The 24,745-nt window shown below is 30.0% G+C and overlaps 1 protein-coding gene across 1 annotated transcript in view; it reads right to left on the bottom strand.

The window, feature by feature from the left end:
• Positions 1-435: 435 nt before the first annotated feature.
• The window catches only part of LOC129957214 (limbic system-associated membrane protein-like), a 67,152-nt gene continuing 42,842 nt past the window's right edge, over positions 436-24,745 (bottom strand). Inside the window, exons 4-10 of the mRNA XM_056069436.1 lie at positions 22,591-22,727; positions 20,083-20,236; positions 18,905-19,204; positions 9,821-9,942; positions 5,641-5,824; positions 3,388-3,471; positions 436-1,792 (exon numbers count right to left, since the gene is read on the bottom strand). Of these exons, the coding sequence (XP_055925411.1) occupies positions 1,701-1,792; positions 3,388-3,471; positions 5,641-5,824; positions 9,821-9,942; positions 18,905-19,204; positions 20,083-20,236; positions 22,591-22,727 (1,073 nt within the window). The 3' untranslated portion in view covers positions 436-1,700. The remainder of the gene's footprint in view (positions 1,793-3,387; positions 3,472-5,640; positions 5,825-9,820; positions 9,943-18,904; positions 19,205-20,082; positions 20,237-22,590; positions 22,728-24,745) is intronic.

Here is a 24,745-nt window from a genome sequence, read left to right on the forward strand (position 1 = left end):
AGAAATGGAAGGTTACCAAAAATTTGGAAAAAAAAAGTTTATGAAAATAAGAAGAAAAACAACATTGTATAATAAATCAATAAAATAAATTTTTAAGGCATATTTTTATCAACTTTTATAAGAATATTTTTTATTTCATTTAAGTAAGAATATTTTTTATATAAGTAATAATATTTTTAAGTATTATATATATTTTATAATAATATTTAAGTAATAATATTTTTTATTTCATTATTTTTTATCTTTTACTCTAATTTATGGTTCCTTTAAATATTATGGAATTCTGATAGCATTTCTTTCTGATATCCACTAACAGATGGCGCCTCTCATGTGAAATTAGAATTTAATAAAATTAATCGTTTAATTGATAACCAAATTCTGAAAATATTCAGATCGAGGTGACAAAACTGTACAAAATTTCAAAATTCTAGCAAATAAAGAAATGAGTAAAATTTTAATAACAAATTCCATATGGTAATGACTACTTCAACTGCTACGAAATACAGCTGATGCATTCAATGTAGCTGCCATTACATAGAATAAATAATCAACTGCAATGGGGATTACAATATGCAGTAAATAGAAGTCTAAAGAGATATTACGACAAATGATCAATTATCGTAATTGATGAGATGAGAGTTCCTTGAAGACAGTATAAATCTGTGTGATTTCAGATCTTTGAAAAAGTTCACAACTTTTTTGATAGTCTTAATATATATAATACAGACGTCAAAAACTAATACAGACGTCAAGTCTTTACTAAAAAATCAATTTTGATAAATATATTCAATTAATAATCGAGATAAAGTCTTTTTCATTAATATAATCAGCGATTATCAAAAATTACACCTTCTACCACGACCAATCTAGAAATAGTGTTTCAGTTATTCAGTTTCATTTGGTTGGCTGAACAGTTGTAAAATCCAATTGTAAAATGAATCAATAAAATAAATTTTTAAGGTACACTTTTATCAGAATTTAGACTAATATTTTTTAAATTTCATTTAAGTAAGAATATTTTTTATTTCATTATTTTTTATCTTTTACTCTAATTTTTGGTTCATTTAAATATTATGGAATTTTGATAGCATTTCTTTCTGATATCCACTAAGAGATGGCGCCACTCATGTAAAATTATAATTTAATAAAATTAATTGTTTAACTGGTAACCAAATTCCAAAAATATTAACATAATAGTCGAGAGGACAAACTGTAAAAATTTTCAGAATCCTATCACACACAAAAAAGAAAGAAATAAAAAATAATAACAAAATCCACATTTACAAGCATGAGACATTCAAGTTAAACAAAAGTAGGTAAATTTGACGTCTCATTATAGACTTTTTCTGTACTAGTTGGAGTGATAGACAAACAATAGACAGTTATTCCTGAGTATTTGTTGAACGTTTATACGAACATTGTCACAATGTCCTTGACGGATTAATTAATTCCAGGAGTAAACATATTGTTTGAGCCTTACAACTATACAAAAATAAATGTGACACACAAAATTTGATTTGAGAAACAACGGCAGATGTGTTTTCTTAACTTATCTAGAAGTTCGTCAACAATTAGTTCTCTAAAGATGAACCTCGTTTGATAAAGCGTGAATCCCTTTTTCAGCAGTTCACGGATCATTCTATTCACGTTTCCTTTTCAATGAGGTAATTCGCTTAACAATAACAGGATCTTGTATGACGTCACAGAATCCATAGGCCAATCAGGAAGCAGATATACATCAATGGGTAAGAGTGGAAAATTCTGGATGAGCCTTGTATTAGGTATGTGGGATCTGAAATGAGATTCAATAATTGGTAATTATATATTATGATGTTTTTATAAAATAACAACGCATTTTAAAATTGCTTGACATCAGTAATCAAATGTAGTTAAAAGTTTTGATGTATGATATGATTATTGATAAAAGTTAGACTTGGTTTTTATTAAAACGAATTGTCTTACAGAAAAGTAAAATATCTGAATTCAAAACAAAAATGATTAAACTAAATGATGGGATTTAATGGCTGATAATCAAATGTTACAAACACTAATCAAACAGCAAAATTGGCAATTAATTAATACGCTAGTTTATAGAATGGCATTGGATCAAAATCACTTAGTATCAAAATCACTTATTATCAAATATAATGATGAAATTGTTTTTGAGATCATTGATTATAGAGACAGAATTTATTCTAATTCCACGAATTGTCACAAAGAAGTAAAATAATCTAAATAAAACCCATTAAAAATGGTCTACTCAAAATTTTCTCGCATATTCTCTAATAAATGTGTTGGCCCAGAGAATGCTATTGGCGTACAATAGTTTCGAAATATTAACCTTTGGTGTGAATTTAGTATTTTTACTAAATCTGTCGTCCCATCCTTGGCGCGTTTTTTGGCGATTAATCTCTGGCATGCGGTTAATAATATCCAAAAATGTATATTGTCTTTGAGATATCGCGTCTACATGTTTCTGAAAGCACAGACCGACAGACTGCCAATCTCTAGTTGGATTTGGCACAAATTTTGTTAGGTTTCTAGATTATAGATTTTAATTCTGTGTATTGAATTTTATCTTTCTAACTCCCGTTGTTCTGCAGTTATCATGCTAAATTAGAGACTTCCCTGCGCGAATTTTGCTGAAAACGTAAGAGAAATCTACAAATTTGATATAAAGGACGCATACCAAATTTCATCCGTCTTGATCAAAGCGTTCTTGAGTTATCTTTTTTACAGACAGATAGAAAGATAATTTCCAAAAATGTGTTTTTCGAACTCAGAAAGATGTAAAGCGTGGAGATTCGTGGAAATCTCGAGTTCGAATTTTTTTATGTTAGACATTCTTTTTCTATATTACGTATACGAGTAAGTAAAAAGTTGATAGAATCAAACAAAGATTTCGTATTTGACGATTCAATAATACGACAATTTTATGATCATTAACAATGAGGTTTAGTAATTGGTAATAAAGCAACATAAAACAATAAAATAATTTTATAAAATGACTTTGGAACTCAAAATCGATTTGGGTATCAGTAATGAAACATAATTAAGAAGTTGTGTTATAACATGATGGTTAAAAAAAGATCCAAAATTGATTCTATAACAACTAGATAATTTTAAAATAGCTATACTAACAAGAATTAAAATTCTCTTTATAGTTTGAAATGCATTTATTGAAATCATAAAAAGAAACTGAATTCATTAAACACAAAATTTAAAATTCCACATATTAAACATATGAATTGATGGTTAATGATGGAACTTTTTTCGAATTATATGACAGAGAATAGTAAAAATGTATGAATCGCGATTTGTTCTTTTATAATCTAAACAAAATACAAGCACGTACAAATATTAATAAGAATATTAAAAGTCTCATACCAGTGATATCTAATTCTATATCGTACAGAGGTAGGCCGGTAGGTTCTGTAGATTCTTCTACGGGCTCTGTTACAGGCGGGGAGCCTATTTAAGAAAATTTTAGCGATTGAAATAGGTGGCATACAAATATGCTCTAAGAATCTAAAACCTTAAGTGCCACCTATATCTAAGGAATACAATTTTCATTAGATGGTGCTTAAAGTGCTAAGCAAGTCTTGTGCCTTTTTATAGCATATTGGTATTAACATGATTTGTAAATCATTGTTTCTAATATTTTTCCTTTAGATTTTAAGACCTTAAAGTACTTTTACATTGACAAAAAATGCTGACAAAACTGAAATTATAAAAGCAATAAATATTTGCGGGGGAATTTTCTAGTAACGACAGTTGATTTTGAACTTGAATTCATTTCAATGAGTGGAAAGCCTTTAATCCTGCGAAGAACTATCAAAATAAAAATCATCATTTCTATGTTTTGTTTCCATCTGGAATATTTATGTGAATTTTGATAAATTCAACAAAAGAAAGTTTCTAAAATTATTTTTAAATTCGAATACTTCTATTCTGTTATGCTATCAATAATGATTTTCATTTAAAAAAAATTCCAAACCATATTTTACTATTTTTTGCCAATTTTCTAAACACATTTAAAAAATAAATACAAAACAAAAACACCTATCCTTTACACAGAGTATACTTGTAACATATTTCTTTAAAAGAAATGCTGAATTGCAAGGTTTTTCTATATTCTATGTTATTTTTTCTCACAGGCATGGGAGATGCTCACCTTATGCCTATAGAATAAAAGTTAACCTATTCAGAGTCTTATATATTCGTAACTATTCATCTGTAGGTTATGAAATTCAGCAATCATCTTAATAAAAATAATGCGAAAGATATTTAAATAAAAATAATTAGCTATAAAATATTGCTATTCGAAGTCCTTTTTAATCACCATCTCAGGCTAAAATCCCTGTGAGTTTTGGCTCTGATGTAACTGAAAAGAGTTATTCTTGGTAACTCAAAAACTTTTCCCGAACTCAAAGACAGTATTTTACGGCCACTCCTACAATATTTACCAAGATTTTAAGGCACATGACTTCTGAACATATTATCTTTAGGCCTTAAAGATTTTATTAAAATTATGGTCAATAACATGCTAAACACGATTTGTTTTACACTTTCAGTTTGTTGAATAATTATAGTAATCTGTCATGCACACTAAAAGTAATTTTTACAACTAAATATTTTAGCTAAATTTTTTTCATTTATATTCGTTTCAAAAATTCTCTAAATTTCATAATTTTTAGGAGAATAGTTATAGATAGATACAGTTTTGAGTAGATTAATTACGTACTCTTTGCGTATAGCAACTTTAAAACCTATGATGAATTTATGATTTCATATCGGACATCGGATTAATTTTACTATAGTGGCTTCAGATTGTCAAAATCCGCTATTATATTTACTGTTTTTCAAGCAAACCTATATCATAAAATAATGCAAAGTGTTGGTTCTATATCGCATAAATTTTCATAATTTGAGAAAGTATAAGAAATTTTTTCAGGTTATTTTCAAATGTTGGTTTGAGATTGACAGTTGGGACTGCATATTTCTTATGCAGTGTTCACGATCAAATTAGCGAGTGGATTATTGAAATATTGTAACTCTTATTTCTGCTGGACAACTTAAGAAAATTACACTTCTATATAATCAGAATAATATTCTAGGTTCATATATTTTTAAGATATAAAAAAATAGCGTTTTTTTTTCATTAAAATCTTTTTTTCGATTTTTAACATTCTTTTCTTTATTGAGTAAAATTTCTCAAGCTATACGCGTATTTACAAGTTAGAGATATGTTTAAACTTGTATGAATTTCACCAACAATGTATAACATACTTTATTTCACGCAGAACATATTCCTTACGTTGTAAGTGAGTCCACTGTATAATTTTTGTCACTTTTTAATAATTTCAGAGTTCCATTTCCAAAGAATCAGCAAAATAAATATTTGAATACTTTTTTGAAAGTAAAACAAACATTAAGAGATTTTTCTGATGCTTTAAAACTGAATAGCATGATTTTTTTTTCACTTTTCTCTTTTAGTTGAAAAGGGGAAGTGATAATACTTGAAGAACTTCTTTCTCGAATAACTATTGCAAGCGTTGTTATTCTTAATTGTAAATAATATCTGGTGACAATGTGAACGAAAAAGTGATATATTTTACAAATTTCAAAACTTTTCCATACCTGCGCTGAAGATCAAAGTTTCCGAAGGCCTATTCCACCCGTAATCATTGTGCGCTTGGAGGACGACCTCGTAACGGGTTCCCGGTTCGAGTCCAGTGACGTTATAGGAATGAGAGAAAAACATAGACTGCTTCAAACCTTCTTCCGATACAGGAATCATGACATCCGTCCATTCATCGTCACTCTGAGAAGTTTTTTTCCATTCATTAATAATGATTTCTATTAGCTATATATAATATTTTCTATAATAATGTTTTCTATTTACAAAGATTTCTATTAGCATGCAAAAATGCGCAATAATACATGGAAATAGTATAATTAGTTACAATTAATTACTTGGGAAAATAATCTATTAGAGTTTGATTTAAAATACGTACAATTAACGAATCATAGCCGAATCCAAATTCAATTTTAAAATTCTGTTCAACATTACATATCTTCTTCGTTTTTATTTTTCCATAACAGTTATGTAAATCTACTAAAGCAAGAATTCCCAAAAGGTGCATAGGTTTGGTTTGGTTTAGTTACAGTATTAACGTCCCGTTTTTAAAGCAAGACTTGGGCTATTTAAGGATGGACTTTGTAAATTTGAACCGCGATTATATGACGAGGAAGGCACCTGAGCTGGCATTCCTCTCTATTTACTTTCACATCACACCAGCGGCAGGACGTTTGACCCTGGTGGCCTTGGCTGCACTATACCCATCGCTTCGGTGTAGTTGGGCCTCGAACCTGAAACCCTCTGGTTCCGAAGCCGAGACCTTACCATAAGGACACCGCGCCCATAATGCGCGGATAGACAACATATAGAATGTATAGGAATCTTTCTAAAATTGGGAAAAAATATATAATTTTGGCTTAAAATCTTCATTAAGCTACTTATCACAAATATTTTTCCAAAAAATTATATTTAATAATAATTTTTTTTTTCCACCGAAGTTCCTTTTTCAACTCATTAGACGTTTTACGAAAAGAACGTAAATAGATTGTTTCTTTTAAAAAATCATAGTGCCGATGTTAAAATAGGTCACAATAGATTCGGTTTAAAAAAAGTGTAAAAATGTTTAAAAGTTTTGAAGCCCTTGTATAAATGAACATAAGGAAGGAGTGCAGATTTTTGTTTATACCAAAGTTCCTTTTTTGGCTCATAAAATCTTTTTCGAAAAAAAAAGTAATTTATCGCTTAAGAAAAAAACTTACAGTCCGATGTTGAAGAGGATTCTCTTTAAACAACAGATTCTATTTAAAAGAAGTGTAGAAATGTTTAAATGTTTTGAAATTCATGCACAAATGAATATAGGAAAGGAGTGCAGGGTTAAAGAATGCTTGTCTCATTTTACGAATTTAGGCTTTGAAACGGATGTTTGAAATTTGAACATAAAACGAATCCATTTTGTTTAATATTGCTTGCACTTTACTAATTTAGATTTAGTTAAAGTTTTTAATACGTATGGGTTATTACTTGACAATAATCCATTACATTTTGGTTTAAAATAAATACAATTATACGGGCCAAAACCATATCTAGATCAAATTTTTAATATTCATTCATAATTAAAAAAATTACATGTATCTAAAAACGCAGATAAAGTATGAGTAATTCACCTCATCCCAAAATACATTATAGGTCCTCTATCCAAATCGTACAAAAACATAGATCACGTATGAGTAAATCACTTCCTCTCGAAATACATTATATACCCTTACATAATCATACAAAAACACAGGTCAAGTATGAATAATTCAAATCTTCCTAAAATACATTACACCCAAATACCCATATTAAACAAAAACACAGATCAAACATGAAAAATTCGCCTCTTCCCGAAATACATTATATATTCATATATGGAATCATACAAAAACACAAATTAAGTGTGAGTAATTTGCCTCTTTCCGAAATCCAAATCATAGATTCATAATTAGATTTTCATTCGCTGTATTCTTGCTACATTGATTTGTACTATGTAATAAAGGAATCTAAGAATTGTAGTGAAATATCTCCTATTGGTACTCATATATGGACACATACCGAAATTTATCTCTTTACAGACAGCATACAAAATCTTAAAAAGTGATGAGACTGATAAAAGTTCGGTTTTAAGCATATTCAGTGTGTCATTACTTGACGGTCACTTGTATCTGAATGCCTCCATATTTGAAATTTTCTTTTAAGATTATGTGAAAAAACCCTTGTTTAAACTTAATAAACATCAGCAAATTAAAATTATTAAAAAGATTTATCTTAAATAAATAGACTACAGCAATTTAGAAATTCAGCAACACGTACTGAATCATCGCTTTAGAGTAAATTTACAAGTAATATAAAAAAATCTAAAAAAAAAATTTTTTTTCCCAACAACATTATGTAATGCTAAATGAATCTTTATACTGTAAATGATATTGAAAACAAGGAACGATTATGGATAGATTAGACTACTTCAAGATTTCAGTCTGTCTGTCCAAAGTCCGTATCATGCAAAGGCGACGCGTGTAAGTACTTTGTCTAGCTCAGTTATCTCATTAAAGACTTGATTATAATAATAGATAAAATCAAAACTCTTTTATCTTTACAAAAATAAGTTAAAATGCTTTATATTGCATGCCTAAAAATTAAAATATAAGAATATTTCCATTTATTTTTTAACTACCACAATTCAATGAACCCATTTAAATAAGTTTAAAGGCTTGCGATAACGTAAAAAAATTTATAGAATTCTATGAAAAACTAGCTAGAAAACAACAGCAATGGTTTGAAATATGATTATGATTTATTAAAAATGAGATATGATTATGACTTATTAAATACGAAATATGGTTTTGATAGGATATGATCAAGAATAAGGATCAAGCATTTTGCATTACAAACACTACTGCCCAAAATATGGTTTAGTTACGTTTTAGCTTATTGGTAAATTGACATGAACTTTTTCAATGAATTACATAATAAAATCTGTAAACAATTATTGGAAGGGAAGGGATTGGAAGTGTCATGCATATATCTAGTCATTGTTTTTGAAAATAAGACAAAACCAATACCATGAATACCTTTCAATTAAACTATAGCTTGCAAAGAATTTTGAGAATCAACTAGATATAAAACCTTGTATAACGGACGAATAAATATCAGTACATTTATGTAACTTTATGCTGTTGACATTAAAATACAGGTTGGTAACAAAGATTTTCACTGAATATAAAATTTTACTATCATATTTACTTTCTTTTATGTATTTTGCGTGCATTGTGACTTATGACACTTTACAAGCTTGCTGACAGTAATCTGTCAGCAATTTAAGCCGAATGAGCGTCTCTTGTTTTTTCAGTAGCGCCAAGAGTATGAATTAGCTACTTCAGGCGTCACATCCCTTTTTACAAGGCGGACTTCATTCATACATTTCATTCGTTCATCCCCCCACAGATCGTAATTTAGACCTGCATAAGAGAACGAGCAGCTCTGAATCAGTACCACCAGTGGTATTACTCTCTACATGGAGGACTTTGCGACCCCGACAGATTTATACGTGCGCCAGCCACTACACACGCACGGAGGGTCTTCGGCCGTCTGGGTTCGAACTCACAACCCAAGTGATGAAAATCCAACGCCTTACTTACCAGGATATCCCGTCCTTCTGTATGCATTCTAAAGACGTTTATATTTTCATTGTGAACATCTTTTGTATGGGACTCGAAGAAAAACATCCATGACTCGGACTCGAAGAATGACAAATGGTATTCTAGCTATTGCCCAACATTTCGGCTGTCACTTTAAATATAGAAAGAATCTCTGTTCTTAACTTTGATTGTATCATTATCTTCAATTGACGTTGCAAATACTTTTATGAACATCTTGTATGTATCAAAAATATTTATTGTGCATTATCGGTGATAATGGATATTCGACAAATCGCAATAAAATAAGCCATTTTGTGAGAATGACTGTTTTACATTTATCATTCCCAAATTTATTAAAGCATTTTGCAAGAGCGCAAAAAAGACGGTCTATACATTTTGGATATAAATTATATTATCAAAAATGAACATTATTATCATTCATGATTTTATTATCATTTAAAATTACTGCTAAAAAAGTGGTAGCTGAAAATCATGCATTGATAGTGTGCTCTCTCAAGAAAACCACCCGTTTTTAGCATACATTTAATTAGATTTTTTAATTTACCTTATGTCTTCGTATTTTAAGCTGGTACTCTATGATTGGACTGTAAGATTTGGCCGTCCACGTCAGCAAAAAGCTAGTTTCTCCTGTCTCGTCACCTCGAAGTTGAACAGGCTCTGCCAATCCTGCAAGAAGAAAGAATTATAGAGCTCAGAAATTGGTTGTCGACGATGCCGTAAAAAATTCCTCTCGGCAAGCTGATAGGTAGGTAATATACTCATTTTCATCTAAGTTACTATTTTCAAATCCATTCAATTCTTTGACAAAGGTATGGGAAATGGTCTTCCCGAATCATTCTCACATACCATCCAATTAATTTTCTCCCTTCTCTACGAATATTTTGAATAGCATTCACCAATGTTATGCAAAATATTACAAATTACAGACCTGGTTATAGCTACAATGGCATGACTCTAACACTTTTATTGAATCTATTTTGAGAATATGTGTATTGGACGCTGTTTTGCAGACCGATTCAAATCAAAATTTGATATACGGAATTACAATTGTAACCACAAGACAATTTAAAGAATTCATTCATTTAAGTCATTCAGTTTATGAATTGTCTTGTTGACATGCATGAGAAAGTACAGACCTACATAGGGTTAACGCTTGACAGATTTGATTCAAAATTTGATATTGTAATGTCTTGATCTAGACTGATCAAATAACAAAACAGAATTTCCAGACAATTCTTTATTTTACAGCCCTATGTATACAAAAGAACAAATTGCTCTAATTTTGGTTAAATAAATAGTTATTTACATTTGTAGTAGGAGACACAACAGTCGAAGTTGAAGGTTTATCTTGAAACTCAGTTCTCCATCAATACGAAGAAACAACACCACAGGGAACTAACAGGTTGTTAGTCAACACGACCACTCCAGGGGTAGTTCTCGGACTCCAATCACGTAGGCGTAGTCCAACAATCTGCCTGCAATTCGTTTCTTCTCCTCTCCCTAAAAAAAATCTCCGCACTTTATTTCAGCGACAATCTCCACCTCTTAATTTACATTGGTCCTTTGAGCTCTCTTTCGGCCGATTGAGGTTCAGCAATATGCTCCCTCAGTGGCGCCAGTGGATCGTGGGAAAGTCCTTTTCATAGTCCTTTCACAATTAGAAACATTTAGCATTTCCAGATGTTTGGGCACCCCTTTCTCTTTGAAGGTACTATCAATATCTCTTGGACGAGGAATTCCCACATGTGGTCTTTCACTGTAGTCGCTAATAATCAGATGCGAAATCACCCAGATGAAAAAATTCACCATCTGGCTATCTCAAGGAGTTTAGTATTTAACAGCGACGACACAGCTGGCTGTAAATGTCTTATCAGTACTGGGAAACGGGGAATGTTACAATATGAATCTCTATTTAAGATCTTAAACGTGTATACTAAATTTCATTTACATAGCTCTTTGCATTTTGTAATTATTGAGCTCATTTGTACTCATGGAGCCGGATAGACTTCCTCTGAAAATATTTTGTTCAAGATTTAAAAGAAATCTCTTCCAATTTAGTAAAAAGACCCTATATGAAATTTTATTTATCTGCCTCAAAGCGGTGTTGAGTTATCTTTGTCAATGACAGGCTGACAGACAGACAGCATAATGCTAAAAATATGTTTTTCTTAAGCAGGGAAGTCCGAAATGAAAAATTTCATCAAAATTTCGAATTTGAATTTCTTGACGATTACATTACCTACTCTATAATTCGTTTAAAGGAAAAAAATGAAATATTACACATTGAAGCAATAATACTTAAATTCCTATCAAACAATTCAGTATTTAAAGAATAATAAATAATATCAAATTTTAAATATTAAAAAAAATAATATAAAGTCTAATCAAAGTTTATATTAAATTTTTAGCAAGTGCCACAAAACTTCTGTTAATAAGCAAGAACTGAAAGGTTATGCCTGCTTTTTAAATATATTTGAAGAAATTAACATTAACAATAGTTTGCAAATATTCTTTTTTCAATTAAATGCAAACTATAACATTTCATGATAGAAAGTAAGGAAGTTAGAGCGATATATATATATATATATATATATATATATATATATATATATATATATATATATATATATATATATATATATATATATATATATATATATATATATATATATATATATATATATATATATATATATATAGGAATATACTAAAAGAGTAAATGATGAAAAATATACAACACTTGATTAGTAGCCAGATATATTTTTATTCCTCTCATGAAGTAAATACGAACAGAAGAATAAAATCATTTAAGCATTCTTAACGAACTTTTAACAAATCAAGAATACGAATACAAATAAATAGATAAAAAGAATTCTTCAAGTACACTCAAAGCGATTGTTAAAATTACGTCAATCACTATTAAAATCAAAGACTTTTTTTTTTTTGCTATACAACCCAGAATATTACTGATACTGCTGTAAAAATAATGAAACAAAATACCTGTCATTAATATTATAGTTAATTCACGATTTTTCTTATTAGAAATCTGAAATTAGTTATGCTTTTTTTAATTACATAAAATTATCATTTAATAACCTTTCATCTAGTTTATTCATACATTTATTATAGCCTTTATTCAAATATCTAAAATACAATAAAAATTAATTTTACAAGTAACTCAAATATATTTTTTCTGGATTAGATAAATAATTTTTTAAATCTAAATTTCACATTTCATTTTCAGATAATTTTCAGAATATCAATAATTCAAATAATAAACAATTAATGGAAAACATGCATAAGAGATGAAAAATCACCGACATTAGAAGTTGCACATTCTATTCTTCAAATATCAATACATAAGATTCAAGGAAAATAATTTGAAATATCAGAAATTGAAGTTTTGAACACGGATTCCAAAGTGCTCATAAAAATCTCTGATGTAGAAGTTGCACATAATCCCACATTCTACTTCATGGCTACTCAAATTAAATGTTTTATTGAGTGATGATAAAATAACCGTTTTTTTATGTATTGAAAATGATCATCAAAGAGATTTATATTACCAATTTGTATACTAACCGTAACTGTGCACCACACGCGACGAGCTATAATATGAAGCTATCGAATAAATCACGCCTTCCGGCTACGACACAAAACACCAATGTTAGAATTCATTGTTTTGATTTGAGGATTTAGAATCATTCAGTGTCTCGGAAACTAGTGTTCCCATTTTAAAGTTCGATTGCGTTCAATACTTTTTTCGTAGGAATTATATTCTTAAACAGTCAGAATTCTGCAGTGTAAATCATGAACAGTCAGTATATGACAATACGTTTTATTAATGAAATTCAGACATTATTTAGGAAACAGTGTAAATATAAACAGCAAACGTATGCACAATAATTTTACTTTTCAGGCAGAGATTGAAAAGTAGCAAAATTTTGTTCTTGAAATAATATGTCCTTAAATTCCAGACATTTTTTTAAAGATACGGATTAAATATAAAAGTGAAACGCATGCACAGCAATTTTAAACTTTAGGTCAGATTGATAAACGAAAATACAGGGAAATATTGCTAATTAAAGTGTAACGTTTTTAATTCGATTAGTCATCAATTAGTTTTTTTTCAACCGTTTCAATTCTTCGTCCCATAAAAATTCACAATTTTAAAAATAGAATTTAAAATTCATTTTCGTTATTTTCGTCAAATTGAATTCAAAATTCAGAATTATTGTTTGCATTTTGGAATAGAATACATTGATAAATATGACCGTGTGAAAAAAAGTGAACAAAATTTGAGTGTCTTAATTCTGTCAAGAATTTAATTGATGAAAGATTTATTTTATAATACTAACAGTAAAATTTCTTTTCCTTTTTAAATTATATTAAATGTGATGCTTGCTTAAAAAAAATATTGCACAGTTGCCATATTCAAAAAAGTTGTTCATCGTTGTTTTTTTATTAAAATTTCTACTATTACTATTATTACTGTTTTTAATTACAATAAATATCATCTTAAACTATTAGCAACTTTATATATTAAAATTTATTAAATTATTAATAATATTCTTATTATATGCTTAATAATATGCTGTTAAACATTTAAAAATAAATATTCTTGCCATTTTAAGTCTAAGAATAGCAATTTTTTCTTGCTGCGAGCAGATTTTTATTCAAATTCCAAATTTCATGTGTTTCTTCAATTTAGGGTTAAGCAAGTTTATTAATAATGTTACTGATGTTTTAAATAAAATTCCATAAAAAAATCTCCTTAAATGCCATTTTTGCCAAATCAACTTGTGCTATATTCTTAATAATAATAAAAATAATATATATATATATATATATATATATATATATATATATATATATATATATATATATATATATATATATATATATATATATATATATATATATATATATATATATATATATATATTCTTTGAGAAGAAAGATATTACAAAGGAAATTTAACTTCTGTCAATTTCCTTTCCAATCGATGCATGGTTTCTTTTTAATGAATTTTTCTTTTCAGAAAAATTATTCTTGATAAAACGCTGCAGCTACAAATTTCAAAATTTTTCAATTAATTAATTTGCACTAATAAAGTAGAAACTTTAAGGTGGAAAAGGTTTCTAATTTTTAAATTTTAAATGTTTCGTCAATGACAAAGAAATACCAAATAAACAGAATGATACTCAATTTCAGAAAGTTTTTTTGAAATAAAAAATGTTTTATTTTGAAAAGAAAACTATCCAAACTGGTTGATTTCGGGAATAACTAATTCATGCCACAATCAAATTAATAAATAAAAGCAAAGAAAAAAAATAATGTCAATGAAATCAAAACTTCTGCAAGGCTCTTAAGTATGTTATCATTCTCCATGCAAATATTCTGGGATTCTAGGATTCTAATGTTCATCGGCATTGATAACATTCATTATTAAACTATTTAACATTGTTAAATAATTCATTATTAACACTGGATTTACTAAGGGGTCTTTTTGACCCATCTGAGAAAACTTTTCGTTAATTTTCTGCAAGAAAATTATTGCCATATTTTATGAGAATACTTTTATTAACTTTTACTTACATTTATAAGACATATAATTTCAAATATTATCTTTTTCTTTTTTTTTTAGTTTCGGAGGAATGTATACAGTATTCCTACTTTTACCGAAGGGGTCATTTTGACCATTCGAATAAATATTGTTGAGAATACATACATTTATATTTAAATATGTATCGACTTGATCGGGACGCACATAGATGTAGATATATACATAGAAATAAGTATGTGTTAGTAAAATGTGTGTATATAGGAAGCAAGAAGTCGAAGCCGAAAGTCACTCAGATAGAAGCTATTATAGGTTGTTGGTAAGAAGACGTGTGAATCAATGTTTTGGTAGAAGAACAGAATGTCTTAAAGACCTGGATCAGAAAATAAACACTTTACTAAAAAGAATGTTTATTTCCTGATCTAGGTCTTCAAGACCATCTCTTCTTCTATCATCTCTACCAAAACATTGACTCATACAAAAGTGCAAACAAATATACATTTATATTTAAATATGTATTCGGCTTGATAGGGACGCACGTAGATGTAGGTATAAAATAGAAATAAGTATGTGTTAGTAAAATGTGTGTATATAGGAAGCAAGAAGACGAAGCCGAAAGTCACTCAGATAGAATCTATTATAGGTTGTTGGTAAGAAGACATGTGAATCAATGTTTTGGTAGAAGAACAGAATGTCTTAAAGACCTGGATCAGAAAATAAACACTTTACTAATAAGAATGTTTATTTCCTGATCTAGGTCTTCAAGACCATCTCTTCTTCTATCATCTCTACCAAAACATTGACTCATACAAAAGTGCAAACAAATATACATTTATATTTAAATATGTATTCGGCTTGATAGGGACGCACGTAGATGTAGGTATAAAATAGAAATAAGTATGTGTTATTAAAATGTGTGTATATAGGAAGCAAGAAGCCGAAGCCGAAAGTCACTCAGATAGAATCTATTATAGGTTGTTGGTAAGAAGACATGTGAATCAATGTTTTGGTAGAAGAACAGAATGTCTTAAAGACCTGGATCAGAAAATAAACACTTTACTAAAAAGAATGTTTGTTTCCTGATCTAGGTCTTCAAGACCATCTCTTCTTCTATCATCTCTACCAAAACATTCACTCATACAAAAGTGCAAACAAGCAAACAAAGAGGAACTGTCTTTTCATCAGACCACATCTCAAGAAATATATTGAAAATATTAAAGTTTTTTTTTTTTTTTTTTTTTTAACTTTAACTTCATAATAGATAGTCAATTTATATTTTTTCCAACTTAAATACCGAAAAGGATCATTTTGACCCCTTTGGTAAAATAGGTTTATGCCAACTCATGGTAAACCTAGTGTTAATTTATTAATTTTTAACATTATTGAAGAATTCATTAATTAATTTATTTGTAGCATTATTAAATAATTCATTTTTAAATAGTAATTGATAAATGAAAAGTGCAATGATTGAATTAAATGAAATTCGGTCTGTGATCTTGATGCTAAAATTGCAATTCTGAGTCGGCTGAAAAATATTTCGTCCGAAATGCATATGTACGTATTCTGCAAATAAAAATCTGAGCACGCATGAAGTTCATGGACCTGCTCTTGGTCCACTATTTTATGCTGAAGAGAAAGAGGAGTTAACATCATTTTTCCGGGAATAAGTAAGGAAGTTTATAGGGGACCATTCTCTCTGATTTCGCAAGCAGACAGACATATAAACAAAATCATAAAAGTGTTTGTTTCGGAGTCGGTCAAAGAAGTTTTCATTAACCTCTCAATGTCAAATAATATACAACACATTATTTTTTACTTTCGTACAGGAAGAAGCATACGCCAAATGTAGAGTTTGATTGTAATAAGAACAATAACAAAGTGTTTTTAGTTCTCGTGCCCTGAGGCTAGTAACTGGAACCGAGCTCTATCAGTCGGATCATTCTGAGGAGAAGCGGAAAGCGGTGAGTGACATTCGAGACCTTTCATGAATATTTTATGACTCCTACATATGACATTTCGAATTATTTCTTTTTCGCCTGCAACAGGTGTTAACTTCGAATCAGCTTTTTCCTGTTGAGGCTTTCGAAAAGCGACTTTGAAAGATTTCACATTGATGCTCTGCGAAAGATTGTAATCTTATAGGAACAGTGATTTTTTTTCCATGAGAAATCAGTTTATATACATTCATAAATAATCTAAAACTAATTGATTGATTGATTCAAAAATTAATTGATCGAATAATTAATCATTAATGTAATCAATCAGTACAGTGCCATTTAAAAATTTATTCATTATACAAAAAAAGTGAATGTTGTACAAAACAATATTTATGCTTTTCTTATTAAGAGAAAAAATTTTCATAAAAAAAAAAATCAGACATCTCGGGTCAGTTTTAATTGCTCAGTCCAGTGGAAGCGGACAAAGATTGATTTGTATTGACGCTCTTTGGACGTACAAGATGTATTTTTGTACAAGATTTCAAATTGATGTTCTGTGAAAGACCGTAAATTAACAGTAATAATGATTTTTTCAGGAGAAATCAGTTTATATTCATTCATAAATAATCTCAAATTAATTAATTGATTGATTAACAAATTAATTGACTGAATAATCAACTATTACAGTGCCATTTAAAGAATTTATTCAAAATACATAAAGAAAAATGAAAGTTGTACAAAACAAAATTTATGCCTTTCTTATTAGGAGAAAAAATTTTGCCTTTGCACCAACCAAGCGCCAATTTTCTCGTCAATCAAAAGTGTGGCAGTACCAGGCTGGCCGCAAGAACGTAAGGAGGTAAAACTTAACAATCGCAAGTTTGTAAATATAAACGCTGACTAAATGTGTGTAATTGTAAGTGCAGTGTTTTTGTATAAGTAGTTGTATAATAAATTCTTTTGTAAGAGCCCATTTTATTGCATTACTCTTACAATATTAAAATTAATTTACTTATTGCAGCATGGTAGGCTTGAATGACATTTTGAATTGCATTTCATCACATTTTTCAGTTAAAGACATTTCATATATTGGCACATTGTTTTGCACATCCAATTGACGAATCTTTGGCCGCTTCCACTGGACTGAGCAATTGCAACTGACCGGAGAGGAATTTCGTTTTCAGGAATATCTTCCATTCTAAGGAAGCTTTTAGCACATAAAGTGAATTGTAATCTCGCAGATACTGGTATTAAAAGTCCTTTAAAGTTTCCAAGTCTGTAGAAACTATCCTCTGTCTACAATTGCCAATATATTGCACGAATCATGTCACCCCTTGCCGACTTCAAGAATATAGTTAGTTATATTAACACCCTGTTTTAAAGAAACACTAGGATTATTTTGCGACGGGCCTCGTTAATTCTGAAACACGGTTAGATGACAAGGACGGCACCTGAGCTTATACCACCCTCTTCCAAACTTCCACACCACACCAGTGGAAAGACATTTGGAACTGACGGATTTAACATGCACCAGACCCACTTCCACGACGGTTTTTCAGTGAAATCGGGTCTCGAATCTGAAACTTACCAGTTCCGAAGCTCAGACCTTACCAAAAGGCCACCGCGGCTCTCAAGAATAGGAAATTGAACAGTAGTTCCCAAAGAAGCATTGGGAAATATTTTTTTCTGAATTCATTTAATTTTTTACTTGTATTTCCAGATTGATTTTAGAATTTATTTTACTTTCAATAGCATACATTTTATTCAAAAAATAGAAAAGGGAACAAAAAAATAGATATATTTCATATTTTATTGGTTTCTCATTTGGTATTCCATCGAAGGCCTAGGAAATGTATGAAATATAAATAATTTCATAAATTTCTGGCTAATTTTAGGCATTATATACAATGTCTAGGCATTCTATAGAATGCCGGATTTCATACTTTGCCGGTAACAGTGGAACTAGCCAGAAACCATCTGCAATAATTACCATTTGAACTTCTTGAGACGAGAGCAACAAACAGCGTTGTAACATACAGAAACGCATAATATTGATTTTTTTTATAGTTATAAAAAGATTTCATGGATATTCTGCAACATATTTAATAATTAGAAAGCCCTTTAATACCTGATAACTCCACCATTTTGAAAGATTGACCGACTTGGTTTTTGGCTACGCAAGCATAGGAACCGAGGTCCTCTTTACGCAGCCGCGTCAATTTGAGCCAGGATTCTGTTGTTGTGGGCACAGTAAGTTTCTCACGTAGTTTGATACGATCATTGGCTTGGAGAGGCGTGTCTTGCTTGGGGTCACCTTTGACCCATGTGATATGAGAGGGAGGAGCTGAATGGCATGTGCACATGAATTCGACTGTGGCGCCCTCACCTCCATGGATCCATTCCGGCTTGACAGTCAATTCAGGAGCATCTGTGGGATGCGTTAAAATTTCAATTAGCTGAACATAGCTGATATTTTGGAAAAGCTGGTAATGAACTCTGGCTAAATTTTCAATATACAAATACATATAAAAATATTAAATTAATAATTAAAAATGTTTCATAGAAGCTAAAACTTCAGCGCTCTTTTTGTGTGAAGTTTTAGCAAGCGTTCTTATTGTATTTTCAATTAAGCTGAAATTCTTTTCCGCTCTTGTAGATTTCCGCTTGGAGGCCTTATTAAGAGTAAGAAATCTAGTTCTGAATTTAAAGTAAAAATTCATTCGAAGTTAGAAAAGAATTTTGTAAAAGAGAAACTATGAATATTATATGATTTAACGACAAGTGTTTCGACAAGTCACTCGACTCGATTAAATATTTTCTTTATTTCTTAGACGCACACGGTTCATTTCATAACTCCGAGACTGACACTTTTAGACACCGATACTTCGCCAAGGGGTGATACGCAGAAAGATGAGAGGCTATTACGCTTCTCCCAAAAATAATCTAAGTTCATTCTATTGCTAAATGAAAACATCTTCTTTTTCCAATTTTCCCTTCAGCCCTTTTTTGAGACATAAATTTTTCCTGGCGCATGAGCAAAAGCGCTGAGGGTTTTCGAATCCAAGAATGAACAGTAGTAATATGTATTATATCCTGCGCTGGGAAATGAGGTTGATCATATCTTTTTAACACTTTATTAGATTGAGTCGTCCCCTATTATAGTAAGTATACTTCATTTTATAAATTAATCGTTAATTAATTAAATACTGATGATTGATGATCTTAATTAATCTAAATAGAATTCCGTAATTTCTTTTTAACGTATTACTTAGCATTTTTTTTTTGGAAAAAATGAAGGATACATACAAAGCACTGTAAAACTGAAAACTGCTCCAGCTGGTTCCCCGACGTCGTTGTCCGCTGTGCATCTGTATACGCCAGCATGGTGAACATCCACTGATGCAATTTGCAACTGCGCACCACCCAGAACTTGCCGCACTCCGCTAGGTAATTGTGGAGACTGAAATGGAAAACTCTATTCATATACAAGAAATTAAAATCATACATATGGTAATCATAGTACACAATCTTGTGGAAGTTACCATAACTAAATTTGTGGAAGTTACAATATATTCATATTTATTCAAGAGAACAGTTAGAAGAGATCTGCAAAATATTGCTATTACCTTCTAAAATACAAAATTTACACACACACACACACACACACACACACACACACATATATATATATATATGTATATAACCTTTCGATTTGAAGAACACTCTTTAACTATGAAGGCATTTCTTTGTGTGATTACTACCTTGATTAATTTCCATACTTCTACAAATTTTTTTAGCTCAAATCTACCAAATATTGTGGTTTATCTATAATTAAGGAAAAGTAAAGGTCAGTTTAACCTCTACTGTAATACTAACGGCTTGATTATATTGTATATTTGGTCAAATCGGTTTGAGGAAGATTTTAAAATTACAGTGTTGGTAATATGATGCAGAAAATATCTTAACGAACATGTTTCAATTAGGCAAAGGTTTTTATTGCAGCGATAATAAAGATTTGGTATTGATCTTTATTATCAGTAGCGATACTGAATCCTGTCAGTTCCAAATAGTTTTAAAACTTATTTTATAGACAACTAGCCGCCTTTGGCGACCAGCCGGTTCGCCAATCTTAATGTTCGTTAAAATTTTAATAATTAAATATTTTATGCAATTTCTACTTTAATAGCTTCTTCATCAAAATATTTTAAAACTTCAAATTTTGATTATCATATAATTCATTCATAATATTATAAAGGCCTTCAGTCATAACGTAATATGTATCTCACTCATTTTCTGTTAGCACCCGTAGAATTTATGCTTTAAATTAAAGTGGAAAGAATTAATCTTCAATTAATATAATAATATTTTTTTACTGAAACAAAGCATTTTTTTTTATAATCTGATTACTGAAAATAGAGTCACTCAGCGTTTAAACTTTATGGGCACTAAAGAATATCTTTTTAAATTTATGTAATATCTCAAGAGTTGGTCAACAAAATTTTCTTAGATTCATTATGAGCAGATCGATTAATTAACAATGTTTAAATTTAAATGCATCAAACACTAAGAAAATAAAACGAATCGCTTAAAATAAACGGTTCAAAACAGGTTTTAAAAAAACTACTTAAAAAACGATGTACTTAAAACTATAAGCATATACAAAAAATATATAACTAACATAAATACAATTTACTTACAAAAGCATGCAACTAACCCAAAAATAATTTAAATCATCCATTGATAACGGTTGTCATGGCAACAATCAGAACAGAATGCGCATGCGTGAATTTTCTTCGGCGGTTACGTAACGCAAATACGTGATTTTTTCTACGCCAGTTGGGGTAACGCTATGCGGATTAGAAATTTTTAATTTCCTTTATTCTGTTTTATTTTAATTTAAAAGTACTTCAGAATGAATCTGAAAGATCGATTCATTAACAATGTTTAATTTTAAATGCATCAAACATTAAGAAAATAAACAGAATCGATTGAAATAATCCGCCGAAAAATTTTAACCCTAGCCTCATTACTGTTGGGAGAAATAAAAACTGAAGCCTTTCTCGTTTGGCGGTGGGGAAAATGGAAGATTTTTTTGGCGGAAAAGTTGGCGGTGGGGAAAATGGAAGATTTTTTGGCGGGAAAGTTAGTTTTTAATCATAATTAAAATTCTAATTAAAAATTCGAAAAAAGGAACCCCAGGTGCACATTCCCAACCTCCAAGGTATACATGTACCAAATTTGGTAGCTGTATGTCAAACGGTCTGGCCTGTAGAGCGCCAACACACACACACACGCACACACACACACACATTGAGCTTTATTATAAGTATAGATTTAGTCCAATTTTTTATTTATATGCTCCATTGGTGCATAATATATTATTCTTTCCATCTCTGCGATGTTGACGGTTTTGAACGTGCTATATACATAGATTTTGCACATATCCAATTCCTAGCATTGAATTGGTTTGTTTGTTTGGTTTAGTTTTATGGCGCAAGAGCCCTCTTTGGCCATACTGCGCCAAGCATATGGTTTGACATCAAGCATTGAATTGGATAAATACTCAAAACTTTACAGTGAAATGGTCTGTGTTGCTCTTTTATGTAGGTTAAATAAGTTCAAGGTAGTATTAACCATTGAAGATTTAGCATCCATTTTATTATTCCATTTTCGGCTTGATATATAGGAAGAAAAATTAATAGCAAGAATGCTAAGCATTAATGGTCATTATGATATTAAGCGGAACATTTATCAATATATTTTCGTACAATCTATGTCGAAGAAATAAGGACTTTTCTATAGAAAATTTCTCACCTGAACTCCATTGTGCTCATGAGTCCACGTGACCACTGGTTTCGGAATTCCAGATACATTGCAGGTTATCGTTGCCTGATTACCTTTCCGAACTACCGCTTTGCCGTTTGGTGGTTCCTGCTCTATAGAAGGAGAAACTGGAAAAATGTAGAAAAAAAAAATTAAATTCGTAAAATAATTATAAATATATGTTTTTGAATTTAGAATCTGGATTTTGAAAAAAATGTAAAAATTTGCTTTTAGAATACTTAGATAGTATTTTTAATAAGGAGATATTTTAATGTTAAAAATTTAAAATGTAAAAAAAATGAATAGTTCAACAAAAATTAATAATGGCATGTGTAATTAAAATTGATGTGGAAAGTTGGGTAGCAAATGAAAAAACGATGAAGGTCCTTATTTCCTGTAACTACTGTTCTGTATCGAACTGATCTTACCGATGATTGTACATTTTGTCATTAGTGCAAAAATTAAACCATTTTATAGTTATAGGAGTTAAATTATAATCTTTTACATATCCCCAAATGAACCCAAACTGTTTAAAAACCTGATCAATACCTTGCTTTTTATACATTTGTGATAATAATCTCAAACACAAATAAAGACACTATGATAAATTCTATTGTTGAAATTTATTTTAAGATTTATAACCAAAGTAGCTTCACTACATTCACTCGCCGTTTATAGATTTTTCAAATCGTATACCATCTTCCTACAAAGGACTTTAAAGAGCGTTTATCTCATCGATTTCACTACCTGTAATCAAGAAACGATCTACAGTCACAATTTAATATTCGGGTTGCATATACAATACCGACATAGACGTGTAAATTATATTTCTTCCTAATATTTCTCAAGGAAACTCTATCATCCATTTACAGACATTGACAATGAATTACATACTTCTCATTTTTGATGAGAGGGCACCATGTGTCATGTTGCATTTCGTATGCATCACATTTTAATTGATTGTCCTATTGCCTTTCTGTTAAATCTCATCGTGACCACTATTTTCATTCATCGTCTCTAACCTTACAAAATTTGGTGAGTGAAAAATATCATCCAAATATTTTTAAATTTTTAAAAGCTATTCAATTTTCTCTTTGCACTTAACCTTTTCTTGCGTTTAATTTCCAATTTTCTATTTCCATTATCCTTTCCTTGCGTTTACTTTCCAATTTTCTTTTTCCATTGTCATTTCCTTGCGCTTACTTTCCAGTTTTCTATTTCCATTATCCTTTCCTTGCATTTACTTTCAATTTTCTATTTTCATTTTCCTTTCTTTGCGTTTAGGATTTTCCTATTTTCTATTTCCATTATCATTTCCTTGCGTTTATTTTCCAATTTTCTATTTCCATTATACTTTCCTTGCGTTTGTTCCTTTTGAACTATCTCATCTCTCATTTGCTTTTTAATCGTGTTTTACATGCAGTACTGGTTTTATTATCATAAAAACTTTACTAATATAATTGGTTTCATATTTTAACATGTGATTGGCGCAGTTTAGCCAAGGTTGGCTCTTGTGCCAAAAGACACCAAACATTAAACAAACCAAACTAAAACTTTTATCTCCTTCATTCTTTTTTCTTATGATGACTTCAGGAGAACATCGTTAACATCATTCTCTGTAGTAAGGAATATATCGAAAATACCGTCTTAACCAGAATATACAATTCTGGTTAAAAAAAGTGCAAGAGATAATTACTGTCTGGATGTTCCTCTGAAAACTCCACCAGCTTATGACAGATGCCATCATTATTCATTCTCATTTTCTCCTGAAGGAGACATCAGAAAATCACTATCAATTTCATTATCTATCAAAAGAAACATATCTATAGTTACAATCTGGTATTCAAGCATGTACAACATTGATAAGGATGAAAAGTATATTTCGTATATTTCTGCCTGGACATTCTTCACCAAAAATTCATTAACCTCTGAAAGGCTTCCTTATTACCTGCCCTTTGCTTTTTCTAAAGGTGAACTTTTCTACTTATTATAGATCACAATGCATTTCGTTCCCTATCATACTAGTAAAAGATTTTATTAATGACCTTAATTTATTGACCATGTAACATCATTTAATTCATGCGTGCAGCATTAATGACTATTCAGCATCATTTAAATCATATTGAACTAATGAATATGCAGGATC

This window comes from Argiope bruennichi, chromosome 11, assembly GCF_947563725.1.
Source record: "Argiope bruennichi chromosome 11, qqArgBrue1.1, whole genome shotgun sequence".
Lineage (NCBI taxonomy): Eukaryota > Metazoa > Arthropoda > Arachnida > Araneae > Araneidae > Argiope > Argiope bruennichi.